Source organism: Polypterus senegalus, chromosome 7 (assembly GCF_016835505.1).
Source record: "Polypterus senegalus isolate Bchr_013 chromosome 7, ASM1683550v1, whole genome shotgun sequence".
NCBI classification, from domain to species: domain Eukaryota; kingdom Metazoa; phylum Chordata; class Cladistia; order Polypteriformes; family Polypteridae; genus Polypterus; species Polypterus senegalus.
This window is the reverse complement of record NC_053160.1, coordinates 30,818,063-30,838,318: the sequence shown is the minus strand read 5'-3', so window position 1 is coordinate 30,838,318 and position 20,256 is coordinate 30,818,063. Positions and strand designations below refer to the sequence as shown.

At 35.9% G+C, this 20,256-nt stretch overlaps 1 protein-coding gene across 2 annotated transcripts in view; it reads right to left on the bottom strand.

Annotated features, from left to right (window-relative positions):
* The window catches only part of LOC120532436 (ceramide transfer protein), a 113,679-nt gene that overhangs the window by 17,585 nt on the left and 75,838 nt on the right, over positions 1-20,256 (bottom strand). The window contains exons 9-13 of one of the 2 annotated variants that reach the window (XM_039758422.1): positions 17,695-17,781; positions 16,726-16,818; positions 16,188-16,265; positions 5,672-5,767; positions 131-263 (exon numbers count right to left, since the gene is read on the bottom strand). In XM_039758422.1, the coding sequence (XP_039614356.1) occupies positions 131-263; positions 5,672-5,767; positions 16,188-16,265; positions 16,726-16,818; positions 17,695-17,781 (487 nt within the window). The remainder of the gene's footprint in view (positions 1-130; positions 264-5,671; positions 5,768-16,187; positions 16,266-16,725; positions 16,819-17,694; positions 17,782-20,256) is intronic. The other variant, XM_039758423.1, reaches the window with a different exon arrangement.

The window sequence follows — 20,256 nt, the reverse complement described above, 5'->3', positions numbered from 1 at the left end:
TGTGTTTGGAAAAGGTTTTTTCAGAAGCATTTTACAAAAATAAGCCTAACAACTCAGACATCAATTAATTATAAATTATTATTCATACCTCCGCAAAAGACTTGTTTATTATGCATATACAATAACTTACTTTCCCAGTCATTGCGAACCTCCACATTCCAAAAATAGTGGCAGACCTCATGACCCGTCACCCCTTTGACTATGTGAGTTGCTTTTAAAGGGTCAAGAACAATGCCATTTTCTTCCACTTCTCTTCTATAAACCTGCATTGTAAACATATTTACATTATTCATGTACATTTGAGTCTATTTAAAGTAAGCTTAAAACTTAACCCAAAGTATTCACTGCATAGAACTATAAAAGCACAGCTTATAAACAAAACATTAAAAAATTGACTAAGCAAAAACACTGCTCAAGTCTGCAAGCGCTTAATACTAGAAAATGTCTCAAAGAAAAGGAATGAACAATGGTTCAAAGAAATTTTACAATCAGTACCACTGAGAAATGCATTACTTAGGACCATCTTCAGTCCACCTGGAAGGAAAATATACAGTACATGAGTGAACCTAACAAGGAAATAGTGATAAATGCCCAAGAATTTTGAGAACTGACACTTTAATCTAGTCGCTTTGATAACTGACTTACATTGCCAGAAATAATCAACACATCTTTAATTTATTTTGTGGCAGGAGAACATGGAGGTGGGGGGTGAATTTATTGGCTTGTGGGCGGGTTTCAACAAAGTGTTTACAATTAAGGCAATGTGTGTATGGAGTGGGTAACCAGTATGTATACTTTAACTACCAGGAAAGAGAAACATAAACCAAAGTTCGAATCTTTGTGTAAGGTAGGCAGAAAATGTGGAGCAGCATTGATCAAGTCAAATCTTAAATGGTGCCCCATGAGTCAGAACACATACGAGACCCTATGGAAATAATAATAAAAGATTTATTATTTACATGGTATTTCTATCTTTTTGTTAGATGAAAAAAGGGCAAACCATCTGCAAAGAAAAGGAAAAAAAAATGATGTGCCAACTATATGTGAAGATTGAAACTCTAAGTGCAGTAATATTGTTAGCTAATGGCCATTTGTTGGCTGAGCATACTGTGCATCCAGAAAGTATTCACAGCTCATCACTTTTTCCACATTTTGTTATGTTACAGCCTTATTCCAAAATGGATTAAATTCATTTTTTTCCTCAGAATTCTACACACAACACCCCATAATGACAACGTGAAAAACGTTTACTTGAGATTTTTGCAAATATATTAAAAATAAAAAAATTGAGAAAGCACATGTACATAAGTATTCACAGCCTTTGCCATGAAGCTCAAAATTGAGCTCAGGTGCATCCCGTTTCCCCTGATCATCCTCGAGATGTTTCTGCAGCTTAATTGGAATCCACCTGTGGTAAATTCAGTTGATTGGACAGGATTTGGAAAGGCACACACCTGTCTATATATGGTCCCACAGTTGACAGTTCAAGTTGGAGCACAAACCAAGCATGAAGTCAAAGGAGTTATCTGTAGACTTCCACGACAGAATTGTCTTGGCACAAATCTGGGGAAGGTTACAGAAAAATTTCTACTGCTTTGAAGGTCCCAATGAGCACAGTAGCCTCCATCATCCGTTAAGTGGAAGAAATTAAAAACCACCAGGACTCTTCCTAGAGCTGGTCGACCATCTAAACTGAGCGAATGGGGGAGATGGTCACTATGTCAGAGCTCCAGAGGTCCTCTGTGGAGAGAGGAGAACCTTCCAGAAGGACAACCATCTCTGCAGCAATTCACCAATCAAGCCTGTATCTTAAGAGTGCCCAGACGGAAGCCACTCCTTAGTAAAAGGCACATGGCAGCCTGCCTGGAGTTTGCCAAAAGGCACCTGAAGGACTCTCAGACCATGAGAAACAAAATTCTCTGGTCTGATCAAACAAAGACTCAACTCTTTGGTGTGAATGCCAGGCGTCACGTTTGGAGGAAACAAGGCACCGCTCATCACCAGACCAATACCATCCCTACAGTGATGCATGGTGGTGGCAGCATCATGCTGTGGGGATGTTTTTCAGCTGCAAAAACTGGGAGACTAGTCAGGATAAAGGGAAAGATGACTGCAGCAATGTACAGAGACATCCTGGACGAAAACCTGTTCCAGAGCGCTCTTGACCTCAGACTAGGTGACGGTTCATCTTCCAGCAGGACAACGACCCTAAGCACACAGCCAAGATATCAAAGGAGTGGCTTCAGGACAACTCTTGTGAATGTCCTTGAGTGGCCCAGCCACAGCCCAGACTTAAATCCGATTGAACATCTCTGGAGAGATCTTAAAATGGCTGTGCACCGACACTTCCCAGCCAACCTGATGGAGCTTGAGAGATACTGCAAAGAGGAATGGGCGAAACTGGCCAAGGATAGGTGTGCCAAGCTTGTGGCATCATATTCAAAAAGACTTAAGTCTGTAATTGCTGCCAAAGGTGCATCGACAAAGTATTGAGCAAAGGCTGTGAATACTTATGTACATGTGATTTCTCAGTTTTTTTATTTTTAATAAATTTTCATAAAAACCCAAGTAAACTTTTTTCACGTTGTCATTATGGGGTGTTGTGTGTAGAATTCTGAAGAAAAAAAATGAATTTAATCAATTTTGGAATAAGGCTGTAACATAACAAAATGTGGAAAAAGTGATGCGTGTGAATACTTTCCGGATGCACTCTAAGTACTGGAAGAAAGACAGCCCATCAGTACAGGAATGAAGGCACTTCTCTCACTGATTCTCTGTAGAATGTATCATTCTATGGCTGGCAGCACTGCTACAGTGGGTGCAGAAAGTATTCAGACCCCCTTCAATTTTTCACTCTTTGTTATATTGCAGCCATTTGCTAAAATCATTTAAATAATTTTTTTTCCTCATTAATGTACACACAGCACCCCATATTGACAGACAAAAAAAAAATTTTTGAAATTGTTGCAGATTTATTAAAAAAGAAAAACTGAAATATCACATGGTCCTAAGTATTCAGACCCTTTGCTGTGACACTCATACATTTAACTCCGGTGCTTTTCATTTCTTCTGATCATCCTTGAGATCACCTTCATTTGAGTCCAGCTGTGTTTGATTATACTGATTGGACTTGATTAGGAAAGCCACACACCTGTCTATATAAGACCTTACAGCTCACAATGCATGTCAGAGCAAATGAGAATCATGAGGTCAAAGGAACTGCCTGAAGAGCTCAGAGACAGAATTGTGGCAAGGCACAGATCTGGCCAAGGTTACAAAAAAATTCTGCTGCACTTAAAGATCCCAAGAGCACAGTGGCCTCCATAATCCTTAAATGGAAGACGTTTGGGACGACCAGAACCCTTCCTAGAGCTGGCCGTCCGGCCAAGCTGAGCTACCGGGGGAGAGGAGCCTTGGTGAGAGAGGTAAAGAAGAACCCAAAGATTACTTTGGCTGAGCTCTAGAGATGCAGTCAGGAGATTGGAGGAAGTTGTAGAAAGTCAACCATCACTGCAGCCCTCCACCAGTCAGGGCTTTATGGCAGAGTGGCCTGTCGGAAGCCTCTCCTCAGTGCAAGACACATGACAGCCCGCATGGAGTTTGCTAAAAGACACCTGAAGGACACTGAGATGGTGAGAAATAAGATTCTCTGGTCTGATGAGACCAAGATAGAACTTTTTGGCCTTAATTCTAAGCGGTATATGTGGAGACAACCAGACACTGCTCATCACTTGTCCAATACGGTCCCCACAGTGAAGCATGGCGGTGGCAACATCATGCTGTGGGGGTGTTTTTCAGCTGCAGGGACAGGATGCAATTGAGGGAAAGATGAATGCGGCCAAGTACAGGGATATCCTGGACAAAAACCTTCTCCAGAGTGCTAAGGACCTCAGACTGGGCTGAAGGTTTACCTTCCAACAAGACAATGACCCTAAGCACACAGCTAAAATAACGAAGGAGTGGCTTCACAACAACTCTGATATTTACTTTTGATACTTTATTTTGGTTTGCAAACTTTGCACTACAAGGTTGAAAAATGGTTTGTGTTTATTTTTTATAATTGAGTGCTTTTCTGCTCAGAAACTTGAAAGGGTTGTGCACTTTAATTTTTTTTTTAAATAAAGTTTATTTTGATAATACTATTTAAATAACTATGATGTGGATAAAAAAAATGTGAAGGCTACTGTAGCTCTACCTCCACCACATCTGTTGTCAGTTGATACATTTATATTGCTAAACTAAAATGTATTTTTCTCATTTGTGACAGTTCAGTTAAATGTCACTTCAAAATAAAGTTGCAAAAAAAGTATGCAATGATATTTTTGTCAAACTTTTCAGAGAATAACTGAAAACGTACTTTATTGTGGGTGGTATATCGTGATATGATTTTTCCATATCACCCAGCACTAATTACTTGTTCTGCACCAGTTTTCCAGATGACAATAGGATGCAGTTTTTATTTATCAGCTCCAAGTCATTAAAATTTTCCATCTTTCAACATTAAGTAGCACTAAGCCGGAGTGACGCCAACTTGAAAAAAAATGCCTCTCACAGACGAGAATGAAACTACATGCACTTTAAGTAATGTGCTGCACAATTTAATGTAAAAATAGAGATTACAGTTTAATTCAAATGGTTTGTTAGTTGCTCCAATATTTTGTACCTTGGGTATAAGGCTATTCTTCAATTCACATCTGCAATACATGCTCCCAATCTTTTATGGTACATAAAAGTAATTTCTTAATAGAATCAGGCACAGCTGTACCTGGATCCGTGCAAAACTGTAGACCAAACCTGTTACACCAGTGCCTGTGTGTTTGATCCACTGCGGCCTTCTGGGCATTTCCTCCACATGCGTCTCTCATTCTATATTTTCAGACTATATTTCCCAAATTTCCAATATAAACATTTCCAGATCATTGTTCTTTTAATTCTCATGACTCTTGATCCAATTTAAAGAGTTTAACTATTCTTGAGTAATTTTTTTCATTGCTTACAATTGCCTTTATTCACATAATTATTACATATATTAACTTTAAATAATAGTTTGGGTGACTTTCAAATCATATTTTTTTACACATTGACAGGTGCATGTTTAAAAATGTTTTACCACTTCATGAAGTCTAAAAATTGATTCTCCAAAGTAACCTAAATTTCAACAAAGTTTCCTCTTCTAACCTGAAAACTCAATTTAACTATAACAAATTAACTATAACAATTGAAAATTGGGATGTAATCTGTGTACAAATCATAATATATTGCATCCTGGTTTTGGTTTTAAATGCACTTCCTCATAATTTGCACATGTCCCAAAATTTTTCCAAGTACATGCTTCATCAAAAATCATCCTACCACTTGCCTAAAATTTAAAGGTAATGAACTTAACTCTCAAGAATAATCTCTACAAGATTTTACACAGGATGAATGAAGTAATTACATTTTAGTTAAACTTTATTACATTGTGATTGTTAGGCAAATGTGTCTTGTTTAGTAAGTGCAATGTCAAGACAAGTATGAATAATATATGCTCCCATATCCTCAAAGAGACACTAAGACTTTCAGGTAAAAATAAAACACAATCAATAAAAACTGCATAACTTGGCAAAAAAGAAAACGTTATAGCAAGGTTTAATTGTTTTAAAAATATTATTGTGCATTTTTGCAATCCTACCTTCATTTCTCCTTCTTCCACAACAAGTTGCCAATTGGCATCGCCTCCAACATCTTGCAGGGAGTATGTCATGTGATTCTGTACCATTTCTTCCACCTACCACAAACAAAAGAAAACCAGCACACCATGTGAGTAAACAGACCTGCACTAGTTGCTTTTATTAAAATGATTTTTAATTTTTGTCAAAATGCAGAATTTACTAAAGGTCCACAGGAACTACAAAACAAGTTTTTCTTTTCCCACTGTTAAAGCTCTTTAAATTTGCAGTACTATTTATTTGATAGTGCCTACTTTTTAAGCGAGTGACTCATGATAATTAGCCACAAATGAAGTTCATAACAACTAAACTTTTAAGAGGTAGTTCAGCCCTTACTATCTTCTGACAGTGTAAAAAAAATACAAACACAATTAACCAGGAACTTTAAATATTCTATTAAATATACTTTAACTGTAACATTTTCATTTGCATTGATGGCACTAGCAAACTTTACTTGATGAAAATGCCTGGCTTTATTTACCCCAGAAATCCTAGATGCTAACGCATCAACTTTAGACCTACAAAATGCTATTCTTTGTGTCTATGGCATTCGCTTATCCTTACTACATGCAGCCTAAGAAGAAAAGGAAATGATGGTTAGAAGCCTACAACAGTTCCATACATTTTCTAAGCTGAATCAGAGTACTACAGCTAAAAGTGAAGTGGGCTGAAAAACAGATGTATAGTACAGTATTGGCAATAAAAATGGTGCTTATTACCAAATCAATTACTATATAGGAGAGTAGTAGCTCTTATGTAGGTCAGCACAGTAGCAGAATCAATAGCACTGCTGCTTTACAGATCTATAATCATCACTGGAATTGTGTTTGTCAAGTTTGCATGTTCCCACCATATCCACATGCAAAATTAGCAATTTGGCGATTCCAAAATAGTGTGAGCAGGTATAAAATATTATTATGACTAAATCCTGAAAGCAATCTTACCGTAAGTGCTCAAAGCACTTATAAAATAACAGCAACTATAGCACACATGAATCAAGCTATTAGAAACCTCACCCATGGGGTGAAAGGTTGCCATGAAAGAAGATTGGCAGAGGTGAAAAACGCAACCAAGCTGTGTGGAAGCCTGGGTGTTAGGCCGACACCCAAAGTCGAAGTAGAAGTCACTCCCGCTCAGCGATCATGTAGCAGGAGTGACCAAAGAAGAAAAGACTGTCCGCATAAGGCCAGGACGGCAGCAGTAGTCGGCAGGATTGGAGGTGAAGTCCTTGATGTGGGCGTCCTGGATGCCAAGATTCCAAGTCTCAGGCCTGGGATGAGTGCCAGACCGAAGCCAGGATCAGGACGACTCCAGACCAGTGTGTGTGAGAGAAAGAGTGAGAGCGCGTCTCGCATGCTGTAAAGCCCAACCGGGAGAAGCAGGTGAGACGCTAGTTTAAAAGAGGCACCGGGCTTATTGATTTTATAGACTGCTTCCAGCAACGTTTTAACCTAGGGTTTTTAAAGGATTGTTTTTTAAACCTCCACGTTTGCTTTATGGATTATTTATTTAATGAAGAGTTCTTTTGAATCACTGCACTGTTTACTTTGAACACGGATTTTAATTGACTGTTTTAAATAAAAGCACTGTGCCATTACCCAAATACTATGGAAAATTGTGTTGCCCCGTGGATAAGTCGACCGTTTTTTTTTTTTTTAATGAATTTTAAGGCATAAATGTTTCGACTTATACGCGAATATCTACGGTATTTCTGCCCAAGTGACAGGTTTTGTAAGGTTGTGGATACTGTACTTCTTTATTGTTCTTAGTTTGCTTTCATTAAACTGGCAAAATTGTTGCAAATCTTGCACCTGTGTTTCTTAATATTTCTGATGCCATGACCCACTTTTTCCCTATGTAATTTTCTTGGCAACTAAACAGAGCAGTTGAATTGAATGGGACAATCAGAATGTGGGTCCCACTTGGTGATTCAGGTGTGATCATCAGAAGGATACTCCCCCTTGGTGAACAGTGTGTGATTATCAAGGTGGTGTGGGTAATCAATCATCAGACCCACTGCCATTGTAAAAAAATAACTGCTGACCCATCCCATGATAACTCACAATGACTAAGTGGTTGAGAAACACTGTCCTACATACATAGAAGCTGTATTATTATAAGATTTTCAAGTATCTAAACTGGCAAATTTTAGATTAGTTACGGTGAACTATAAACCTACATAATTTCATTATTTTCAAAATGTTCTTGTGTAAATAATGTGGGGACCAATCTAAACCTTCACGTAAAAAAGCCACTGGTACAATTTCTCCAAAATTCTGGTTTGTTTAGGGAGATATGAAAACACTAATCACATTCTAGTGCAGATAATTAACTACACCAAGACCCTTTGGTAAACACTTGGGTGATTTAAATGAGGTATGAAGGTGATCAGACACAAGACGGATCAAACAATGGGAAATACTTATGAGTGGAACTGTGCATGCTGTGGTAGTCTCAAAGGAATTTCATTCATAGCAAGAGTCAAGGGTTAACATGGAGCATTAGAAACAATAAAAAGGTAAAAATAAATGTTGGGGTGGACAAATTGTAAATGTATATAATAGCTTACTGGGCTACCACTTTTGCAAACCTGGAAAGTTCCAGTGTGCGCTATGGTAGATCAGCTTTATACATGGAGTCATTTGGGGGTTAGGTTTTTTTGGGGTTACCTGCTGCTTTTACAGCAACATTTATTTATAAAGTTTTGCTGTACATGAGTGCATATAAAGGATTATGTCATACTGATGCTTTTTCCCCCAATGTACAAAAAAGTCACTTTTTCAATAAAATCAAAATTAATATGCATTAATATTGTATTCTCAAATAGTTTGCATGCCTAATTTAGACCCCATCAATTAGTTTTTCTGTCAAAAACATCTGTTTGACATTAAGGACTATTTTGAGATGAAATTATGCCCTTTACGGTGTCGTACACCAGCTGCATTAAGATTTATCATGCTTGGACTAATAAGAGGGACATCTTGTTATTAAAGATGAAGTTTAGGCCTAAAAATGTATGTTCACATTCTGAAGTTTTTGGGCTAATAGTAGAGAGAATTTTCATAAACTCTCGTATACCCGTTATGAGTGCAATGGTTTCCTCTCATGTCCTTTATGTGATTTCATAAAGCATGATTTGTTTTTAATGTGGTACTGCTTTCTGATTTTCTAAAGTTGAACACTTTAAAATTTCTGACACAAGCATTGCTGGAACATTCATGGCCAACACATGTGATGAGTTTTAAGATTTTAGGTAAGTATCTCAGCTATAGTAAGCCCCATCAGTTGAAGAGTTACACCTGCTGATTCAGTATACATTTGTTTCTAGCACTGCATCAGCATTTATTAAAACTGCTGGCTGACTAGTACAGTACACCGTCTGTTACTGTGCTTTCTCACCTTTTCAATTCTAAAATTGGCTTTAACTGAAAACAAGTACCTCTTTTACCAGCTGGTGGTTACCAGGAGGTTTCTGTATGCTCTCTGTATAAAACAGTACATTCTCCGATTTGGTTCTGGTGCTGTCCCATCCCTGCAGTCATCACTACTTTGCAAAATATCCTCTGTATTTAATCTGCTAAAAAGTTCTTCTAATATTTGAAGTTGGTTTCTTTTTTATTCTGCTTGTTATTATGATAACTTTCACTTTTAACTGGCAATAAAGTAGTAATGGAATGGTTCGCCTTATCCTCTCACTCTTTTTAATTCATTACAAAGCAAGTTATTGCATTTCTGTCACAATAAATGATGAGAGGATATGATAAACGTTTGGCACTCTTGACCTCACTGTCCCTGGATATGCACATAAAGGTGACAATTCAAAAAAAACTTGAGCAATTACCAGTTAATCACAGCAAGCCTAGCACTTGATCAGGCACCTAATAAATCCCTTGTGTATGTGATTATACAGCAGTTGGAAAAAAAGTTGTAATTGCATTTGTGATTGGGTTGATCAAAACACATACAGAGATAGAGAACATAAAGTAGACTTGTGGTTTAAGGCAATCTAAATGGAGGTTACATTTATATGGTGGCTACTGGAGAGTAAATGCACAAACATTATACAGTATGTGAAGCTGACCCAATCTGTCACAAAACTTGAGCACTTCAATGTATGTGCCCAGCAGAGCTTGCTTTCTTTAGTACACTTGCCAATTTGAAATGTACCTTATTTACACTGTATGTGGTAAGCACACAAGTTTTTTGCTAATAGGCAGTTTGGTTATAGAGCTGCGTTTGGTAAATAAACTAAATAATTATGGAAAACACGGCAGTGCACAAACACAACTGTTGACCCTCAATGATTTTTTGTTCCCCTGGGGAAAAAGTGTTTCTGCCCAATGATAGAAGTTCATGACATGCCCAAGGGATGTTTATTGTTATATTTAGTTACTTCAGTGTGAAAGGCAACTGAACTGGAAATTTAACCAAATTAAAAAAATCATTTATAGTCCATTTGCTTTGTTTCACATTAAGGAATGTGAAAACATCTTTAATTAGGATTTTTCCTTTTTAAATTGCATTCAATACTATCCTACTGAGACTACTGCTTGGTCTCCATGTTAAAAAAAAATCACCAATTCAACACTAATACTGCAAAATAAATACATTTGTTGCCAAAGGCAGTTGTCATAAAAGACTGCACATCACTCGCAAATCTAATGATGAAAGCATTCTTAATTCCACTTTTTACCATTTTTAATGACAAGAAGGTATTATACAAGCTAATGATCTAACTATCGTTCAAACATAACATACTAGCAAAACATTTAATAGTTAATATTGTTTTCCCTCTATTTCGGTCTCATTTAAAAAAATATATTGAGAATTTCATATCCATTAGACACTGTTAAATGTTGACTTAAGGTAAGAATCAGACAACCATTTTCTCTTTTGCAGGTGGGTAGAAAAACATTGCCAAGGGTTATCATGATCCTTTGCTTCCTGGCAATAATTAACTTACCACTATCGCAGATGTAAATTTTTTCATCTAAGGGAATCAAAAATGTGTTTCATGTACAATGGATTCTCCCATTGAAGGTACCTCATAAACCTAAAGTTAATTAAATAGGCTAAGTATTCAATTCAAAACAAGTCATAATGTAAATGTTAAAGTAATTTAATCTAAAAAAAGAACCAGAAATCTTGCATACACAATTCTTATAAAGCACTGTCAAATCACCGTAAGACTACAGAAAGGAAAGATGTCATCATTGTGTTTGTTATTTAGGAAGGGTAGGGTTGATCCAGTGGCTGAAAAACTCCACAACGAGTAGAGTAGAAAGTTTAGAAATTTACATCCAAAAAAATGCATGTGCACTAGATATTTTGAAGCGCCATGTTTACTGTCTCTTCTTTTTAGTGTTGGTTTGGTTCATTCCAGTGGAGTTTCAGAAATAGACAAAAAGTGGAGTTCACTAAACACATACACTCGAAGACGACGAAAACTCTTGATCATCCCTGTAAAACTTTATTGGTATCATGCTCTAGGGTGTTGTGGCTAATGTACTATGGGCTATGTTTTTAATCATGCATGGTTTTAATGGGAACTGTTTTCACATTACAAAACAGACAGGAAAGGAATACATGGAAAAGAGTGATAGTGTACTCTAAGGTGATGTGTGGCAGATACTGCAAGGAATCTGAGCCACTGTTAAATATCATTTGAAAAGTGAGCTGAATTTGCAGGTTTTTACCTTTAGTATAAATTGGTTAAACAAAACCTATTCAAAGGCACTAGGAAGTTCACAGATGTGGTACAGTATTTATCAATGTGAAATCCTAAAAAAGTATGTTACTCTCTGCAGGTCAGGTGTGAAATAATGTAGTACTACAACTCTTGCTCATAAGTCATGGTAGAAATGGTTGAAAAATCTAGAGAGGACAGCCCCACGGCACCACCCAACATAAATATTATAACAAAAAGCCAGATATAAAGCCAAACAAGTTAGGTCCAATAAGCACCTCTGTCAGGGCGACTTGAAATGGTTGGTTGAATGGCAGCAATACGACTAGCCAGGGCAAATGGATGAAAAGTGAAGGTCTATATAAAAGACATCACATGCTAGGGGATATTTCTTCAGGTATGCACTTCTCTGAACTTTTTCCACAGTATCAGTCTGACTGAAGAAGAAAAAAAAAAATTGCCAAGGTGCTGTGATATTCTCTGTAAACATAGGTAGATCTGCATGTTTGTATTGTGTATTGTAACAAGAATTTCTCAGGCCTAAAGGATTTTTAGGGTTTTCTGCATGGACTTAAGATGGGAACTCCGGCTGGAGACCCAGCTGCTAGATAAAGTTGTATACTGAAGGGTCAAAAATAAGTTATTTGTTTCAGTAAGTAATTGTAAGCCCTCAAAAACAAACACACACATACCAGGAAATAGACACTGAAGGACAGAAGACTTGTAAATCAGAGGGAAATAGCAATTAGTTTGAGTTCTAAAGTGGACACAGCTTCTTTGAACAAAAAAAAAATACAGCTGATGCAATATGTCATTAGAACAACAGTCTCTGATTAAGGCTGTGCTCTATAACGGTATCCAAGTTTACAAAGAAAATGTCCAAAAAGCTATTTGATTTAATGAACTTCAAAGGAGATCACTCATCAGATGTTAACCACGGTTAAAAGATAGCTAGCAACTATTATTATATTTTATTCAAACATCATTTACAAAACCTCACCCACTTTCTCTCTATAAATGGCAGAGTCTAAAGAACCCTTGACTATACACAAGATTTTGAACTTGCATCCAGTTCTACTTTGTGTTTTTTTTTTCTAGAAAATTACATTTGAAAGAGTCCTCGTCTCAGAAGTCATTAGTATCTCTTTAATTACTGACTGAATGCAAGACATTCCTAAGCTGAAAATGAGCAGGTTTACAGTGGTAATTCACAGTGGTAATTCTGTTTATTATTGCCTATTTCCTGTCCTTTATAGTTATTTATTTCAAAATGCTATGAAATGAGCTAGACACACACTGTGTGATGCTATCAGATCAACTGCCAGGTCAGGGTGAATCATAAGAGACAATTTGCACATTGTTGTTTTGCTATATTTTAAAGATGTAACGGAACTCAAGAAACATTTGATAATCCTTCATATATGTCAAGCAAAACCAATATAAATGTTTCTCTATACTATGTCATATGTCCTAGGGGGAAAAATTAAGAAGGTGGAAAAAGATACAAGATGAGAACATTTGAGGGAGAGAGAGAGAGAAACAAAAGGATGTCCTAAAAGAAATACAGCTAATGCCAAAGAGCAGTCAACGAGCTATCAGGATGGTAACAAAATGGGGAGATTAAGCTTGGAGAGTTAAGCAGGATGGTGCAACATTCCCTATAAGAGGGGGTTAGGGCATGATTGCCTTTTTAAACAAAAATATATCTAAGGCCTCCCCCTTTGAAGGCAATGGAAAGAATGCAGTGGTCTGTTGGAACACTACAGCAACGTTTCTCAAAATTTAATGTCTCTGTATCCAGTTTTTCTTACACTTTGAAAAATAAAAATAAATGATGTTGTCTGAATACATTTGTATAATTGGGTAAGGTAAAAGAAAGTATTTTTGTTTTTAAAATGTTTATCTTGTGTATGACTCTCTTTCATAATTGTGGTAACTCTTGCTGGACTGGAATTAAGAATGCTGTTTTCTTATATTTCATAGTTTCCTGTTATTTCACAAATATTTGCTTAATCCCTCATTTATGAACTGGATGTTTATTTTAAATATCTCAGTCAATGATATAACATACTAGCTGGGCAAAAGTACCAGCTGGTGTGTTTTTCCCTCTACTGAGCCCCTAATCATGATAAAACTTTTGAAACCCCATAAACCCTGTTAAGTTAGGTTAATTGTAACAATACATATACAAAATATTATGAACATCTAACTTAGTTTTATGCTGCATTGCTTTTTGATGGCAGTTTCCTTACCTTAAATATCTCCGAAGACATTTGTCTTGCTATCAAGTATACCAGCCTATCTGCACTATGTGAAACCATATACAGGTCAAATCCTGTTACAGCGAATACCGACGTAACAAATTTTCAGAATAGTAAATACTTTTTGTTGGCCTGGTCAAACATGCATGCAACATCATGTTTAACAGATTTAATTTTAATAAAATGTAAATTTTAGTATAACAAACATTTGTTTGACCAAAAATGACCACCAAAGATGATAATGTAATGCAAAAAAACAAAACACAAAACTTAATGCCACCCCTATACTTTCGCAGAGTTTTGGGAATCCTGCAACAGGCACTCTCTCTCGTTAGACCAAAAGAAAGTGACAGTCTGTTGCAAAATTTCCAGTCTCAGTGAGGCTCAGCAAGAGTGTAGGCACATCATCAAACATGTATAGCTGAATTCTGAGTCAGTGCTCCACCACGTCAGTAGTTTTGTCGTGTGTGGATTCGGTACTGTTCGAGTTTCACAGAACTTCTCAAAGTTTTTTTTGTGATGAACAAAACCAACAACAAAAAAAAAAAGTTTGAAACGGCATCAGTTTACTTGCCCGTTCACCAGATGCAGCAGGGCAGCTACGGAGCTATCCCTCCACCGTTGCTGTTAGAGATGGCAAATCGCTTGCGACCCCAGTCACAACAGTATACATATTTTCACCATGTTTGTTAGAACTACATTTTTACGGTCCTGTTAATTTTGTTACAATGCGATTCCACCTGTATTAAATATAACATGAGAGGATATACAGTATACAAGAAATGTGCAGAATGTTACCTCAGATCATGTTTCTCTTATTCAAGAACTTACTTCTTGTTCATGTTTTCTTCACACCAGACTTAGTTTTAGAATATTTGGTCATTGAGATTTGATCTAGTGTGGTTCACAAACCAAAGTTACTTCACTGTGGATAACTTACAAACTGTACACAAGTAACATTTACAATAGGTGGACATAAAAAAAAGTCTCTCAAATTGAATATCAGTTTTCAAAGGATCTGCCTATTGGGCTTTCTTGCCAAGTTACAATGTATATTTTCAAAAGAGGGGTTTCCCCCACTTGCTTCTTTGTGACCATTGAAACTAGTTGTTGTATGCTCACATACAGGTGCACTTTAGAGAGAATTTTGGTCAGCAAACAGGTAGTATGAACTGGTTCAGTTTCTTTTTATTAGTCACACTTTTAAAAATAAGCCTGCCATTGGCTCAGATTTTCTTTTTGGAAAGTACTGATAGCAGTCTGTGTTTTACTAATTGTAATGTGTGGTGTTTAAAAAGTCAATAAAACTTTAAACACATAAAAAATACACCAAGGTCATTCCTTACATATATGCATGTATGTGGCAAGTAAGAAAAGGGGGGGTTGGTTGGGGAGGATGGGATCCAAAAAAAAAAAGATCAAAATCATCTTACTCAACATATTCAGCACAGATTGAGTGTTGTTTCAGATTTTGGAATATTTACATATACATAATGAGATCTTAAATTACAATTCATACGTATAATTTTTATTACCAAACAGTTATTATAATGTGATATGACAAACCTTTTAAACCTCAAAAGTGATAAATATGATGCAAATGCTCTATTGTAGTTCCATTTATGAGGGCCAATGCTGTGTATTTAATTTTTGCTCTTTTGTCAGTTTATATAGGTTACCTATTACCACTTGTCAAGAAATTGTCTGACAGGTCAGGAATATCTTGGCCAACCTTCACTCCATTATGCCTGTTGTGCTGGAAGCCATTAACTGGCGAGGCCCTACATTCAAGCGTTTTTTAATTCAGAATTTTCAATCATATTTGAGACACAAAAATACAGTGCTGTGGTCTTCAAGTAATCCTAAAAATATACACAGCCATGACCTAGGCATTTCCAAAAATTTTATTCACTGCACACCTTTGATTTTCATTAAAGTTTTTGATGATTTACAGCTATTAAAATAACAAAATTATTCAAAAGTAATATTTTATAAGTCAATATTCCAAGATTAGCGTCAACATTCATAACTTCACCCAGTATTGTTTGCACAACAGACATCACTAAAACTACCATTAACCGCAAAAGCTTTACAGCTTGTTCCTGCAGGACTGGTTTTAGTAGCTTAGGTTTAACTTTGTCCATGAGATATGTAAAACTATACTGAAGTATGGATAGACATCATCTTCGTAACAATATAAATTTAATGTTACTTATAACCAGCTTTAGAATAAAATAAAAATTGCTGTATATGATTGAGGTAAATTTAAATAAATATGATGATTATTCAGTCGTGCATAAATAATTTGTACCACACTAATCAATGAGGGGATTAACATCTGATCAAGCGAACAGTAGTTAGAAAGAAACACTTTTAAATGTAAAACCACCAATGTTACAAAAACTGTAAATACAAAACATCTATGAGTGACAAATAATGAAATAGGTATACTAAAAACCCTCCCAGGTTTAGAATGTATAAAAGAGTAACAAAGAAAAACAATGAAGACTGCTCTCTGCTTAAATACAGTACCTTTGAGCTGAATCTGTGAACATCATCAGAGGCACTGACTAGATCAATGGAAGACATGGAGGGAGAACGACTATAGGGCTACCACAGAGACAGACAAAGAAAAAACCCAGAAATCAGAACACAAGCACAACAAAGCAATTAAATCAAAAGCTTTTGCACGAGATAATGAAAAGCAAGAAATAAAGGTCCATTAAGAATTAAGCACAGCTGGGCCCTGCAGCTTTATCAAAACATGCAGCTGATTTAATAGCATTCAAGTACAAAGAAGGCAATTGCTTCTAGCAATGACTTATTTTAAAAAAGATCAGCATAGCCATTGCTAAAAACTGAGCTATACCAATTTTTCAGAAGCTAATGTAAATTTTAGTTAAACCATTTATGAATTACATCCAAATGGAATCTAACTTATCATTACTAGAAACAAAGATGACACAAGCAAATAATCACAAAAGCAAATGTCTTCATTTTTTTTTTTTTATATATAAAGTAACAGTCTCAATTACATATTCATTAAGCAAATGCTTAAAAAGAAAAATACCTGTTGTGCAAATCTGTGCGTACCAACCACTGAATATGCATCATCAGAAGGCACTGCTGTGGGTCTGTGTATTCTGCACTTTTCAGAATGGGTCTAGGAAAAGAATAAGCAGTATTTGATAAACATTCTAAAAGAGAAAGCATTTCCATACATAATAATGGTTCTGATTTCATTTATAAATTGTCCATAGATAACATTTTGTTTTATCATTACAAAAGGCTGTTTATGCTATAAACAATTAACAGATCAGTCTGTAAATTTAGCTATCTTAGTATGCAGCAAAGAAACTAAGCAGACTACAATGCTTTGTCTCACAACGGACAGTATCCCTGTTTTGTAATGGACTTACTATACACACATATATATATATATTTATTTATTTATTTCCCGTCATATAAATTTACTCTCACTAACCCAGAGAACTTAGCAGATTAAAAAAAAAATGTTACAGCTCAACTTATAACTATTGATAACTACTATACTTACTCTACAACTAATAAAACTATTACCTTAATAACTATTAATGTGAGGTCATTTGAAAAATACATACACACTAGATTTATTGCTAAAAAATCTAAAATGCAGCTACAACCAATATGTAAAAATGTGGGAGCATTGTAACCAAAAGCTTTGTCTCAACACGAGTGAACTGTAATCTGCAAAATAAATTCAAACTTTACCCATTTACAATATCCTCCATAATTTACCCTCTGATCCGTAGTTTAAACTTGTAAATCAAACAAGTCAGGCATGACTAAAGTAAACATTACATAGTTTATTTTAAAAGTTATTTGTATACATGTTGGCACAGCATGTAGAAACTGCAGTATTTTGCAAAATCCAAAATATAATAGACATCTGCTTCTGCTTAAATGAACATTTAAGGACATAGTGAAAAAGTTTGTATCATTAACAGCAACAATGGCAAAAATCGCATTGCTGAGAAGAAAAAAAAAAATAAAAAATTACCTGTTCTTCAATTTTGTCTTGTCTGTCGAGAGCAGCTTCAACTGCATCAAAAAATTCATCTTCATTAATAAGGCTGTTTGGACCCTCCTGAAAGAAATTGGAAAAACCACAATTAAGCAGGATTAAATAGCTAGATAGCAATGAAAAAAAATTACCTATCTCAAATACACACAAAGAACTATTGATATAAAAAAAAAAAAAAAAAATCATCTGAATTGGCAAATAAGTCACAGAGGTGAAGCATTACATGAAGGTACCAAGGAGCCCTAGTAGTCATCAGGTTCACCTCTCTTGCAAGGAAACAATGAAATAAGAATCTAACACTAGTTTGCTCAATTTGACAGATGTGTTACATTAGTATTTTCAGGCAAGAATGACAGAAACTTTGAGATGTTATTTATACTCACTAATCTTGGTACCACTTGCATGCTGGTTAGTAAATACTAGTTAAAATTTCAATATGCTCGGTATACATAATAATGACTTAATAAACCCTGTGGATAAGAAAAAGGTTAACTGGACCATGAATTCCCTTCTGAATAATTACTGTACCTTATATGCAGCAATGATTTAAGTTTCTGGTTCGGTGATAATGCAATAGCAACATGAAATCAAGGGCTGTCAAATTGGACATCGCTATTCAAATTTAATTCGAATTTACATAAAAAAAGTCTTATTTGGAGGCAAAAGCTGACATTCGAATGAAGACAGTTGTTTCTTTCACCTGCACTAACTCCAGACATGTTGTGTAAAGCTGTAGTATATTGTAGGTTTGTTTTTACACTTCACTTCCACCTTCCTCTGTCAATCCCACAAGTGTACTTGGAGTAGTTTTTCCCTAAACATTTTTCCAGTGCCCTGAAAGATTCACTGTGCATCTGATCCTGTCCTGTTCACTCTTAAATGTGAGATCCCAGACTGTTAAATATTAAGACCTTTACATTAAAGCAAGTGCAAAATAACTCACAATTCTGATTTCCCCTTTAGATGAATGTTTTAAAATCCCAGATTTAAAGAGCCAGCATGCCATGTCCAATTAGTCTCTGCCATATGTTGCAGATTTTATACATGATATCTTAAACAATGATGGATTTAAAATTTTTCAGGCTACCTACATCAAAATATTGCTGCATCTGTGAATTGGGGTGGGGGTTGGAGGAGAAAAAGCAGATTGTGTGGACCATAACTTCATAACATGATCCCATAAGTCACCCAGTAGACACTTTCCCAGGCAAGTCCACTGGTACTGACAGGCTAACTATACCAAGCCACTGGCCAGTGGACACCTCCAAAATAATAAAAACAAACCAGCTTCAAACCTGCCTACCTCTTTCCTGCTCTTTTACTTCGCTAACTATTCTCCATCTGTCACAGCCCTTCTAACTAACTCATTTCCTTGTGATCCTTGTCAGCACAGTGAGCGACAACAGCAGCCACGAAAAGGAGTCTAAAACTACTGACACTGCACTCTTACTATATTATTACATTTCTTCACATTTTCTCATTTGTGATACGTACACAAATAACAAAATGCCTATGACAATGTTCCACAGGTACTGGATCACTCGTCTGGTGTCCCTGTGCTACTAATGTATTGTGACTGTTAAATAACAGTTCTCCAAGTACTGCCAGGATTTTTGTTTTTTTGGCTGGTGGTGTTTTTTGTGGCTGTTATTATAATAAATGTGTAACCAAAGCATGTACAAATGCACATGTATAACTTTCAGAATCTTTAATCTAAGTTTGAATATATCTGAATATTTATGTTTAAAGTTATAAATAACTTCAAAGTTTCTTTTATGAATAATTTGACAGCCTTAATGCAAACATTACAATATTTATGAACTGTTCAATTTAAGCCTATTGCCGATGTTACATTACTATAGGAAAAGGCCACAGAAATGGGAAATTAAGTTTTAGTGAAAGACTGTATCATACTTACCGTTACAAAATTACAGGCTAAATTGAAACAGAAATACTTCCTTTAGACCCTTTGGAGAGAAAAGTTTCAAAAATCTCCCTTAGGGTAACAGTGATGTTACACTCATCCCTGCAATTCAGATACTCTTCAAGCTTAAGCTACAACTTGGCATACCATCTGTAATAGTAGTAAGATTCAGCATATACATAAATGGGAAACGCAAAGACTCAGGGGATTGACTTGTTGAGCTGAACATCCTCCCCTCACCCTGTCCTTGGTTGGCCAATGGTCCAGTAGATAAATCCTTGCTTAAGGAACAGTGACGGTCATAGAAACAAACTTGACCCCTTAGCATTAAAAGTCAAGGGAAAGGAAAAAAAAATGGGTGTAAACTAGGATTATGACCTAAACATTAAACTTACATTAACCATATTAGTAGGATTGCATTTTTTCTAAGGAACTTTACAAAAGTTATACCTCTTACAAACACTGCAAGATGCCGTTTTTAGATGATTATTGTAATGCAATCATAATAGGATTTACTATTAAAAATTATGCATTTTATTTCACATTAAGTTAGGCATTTTGTAACCTTAAAGAGTAGCCAGCAGCTCCTTTCATTGTGTGCACAAATAAATATT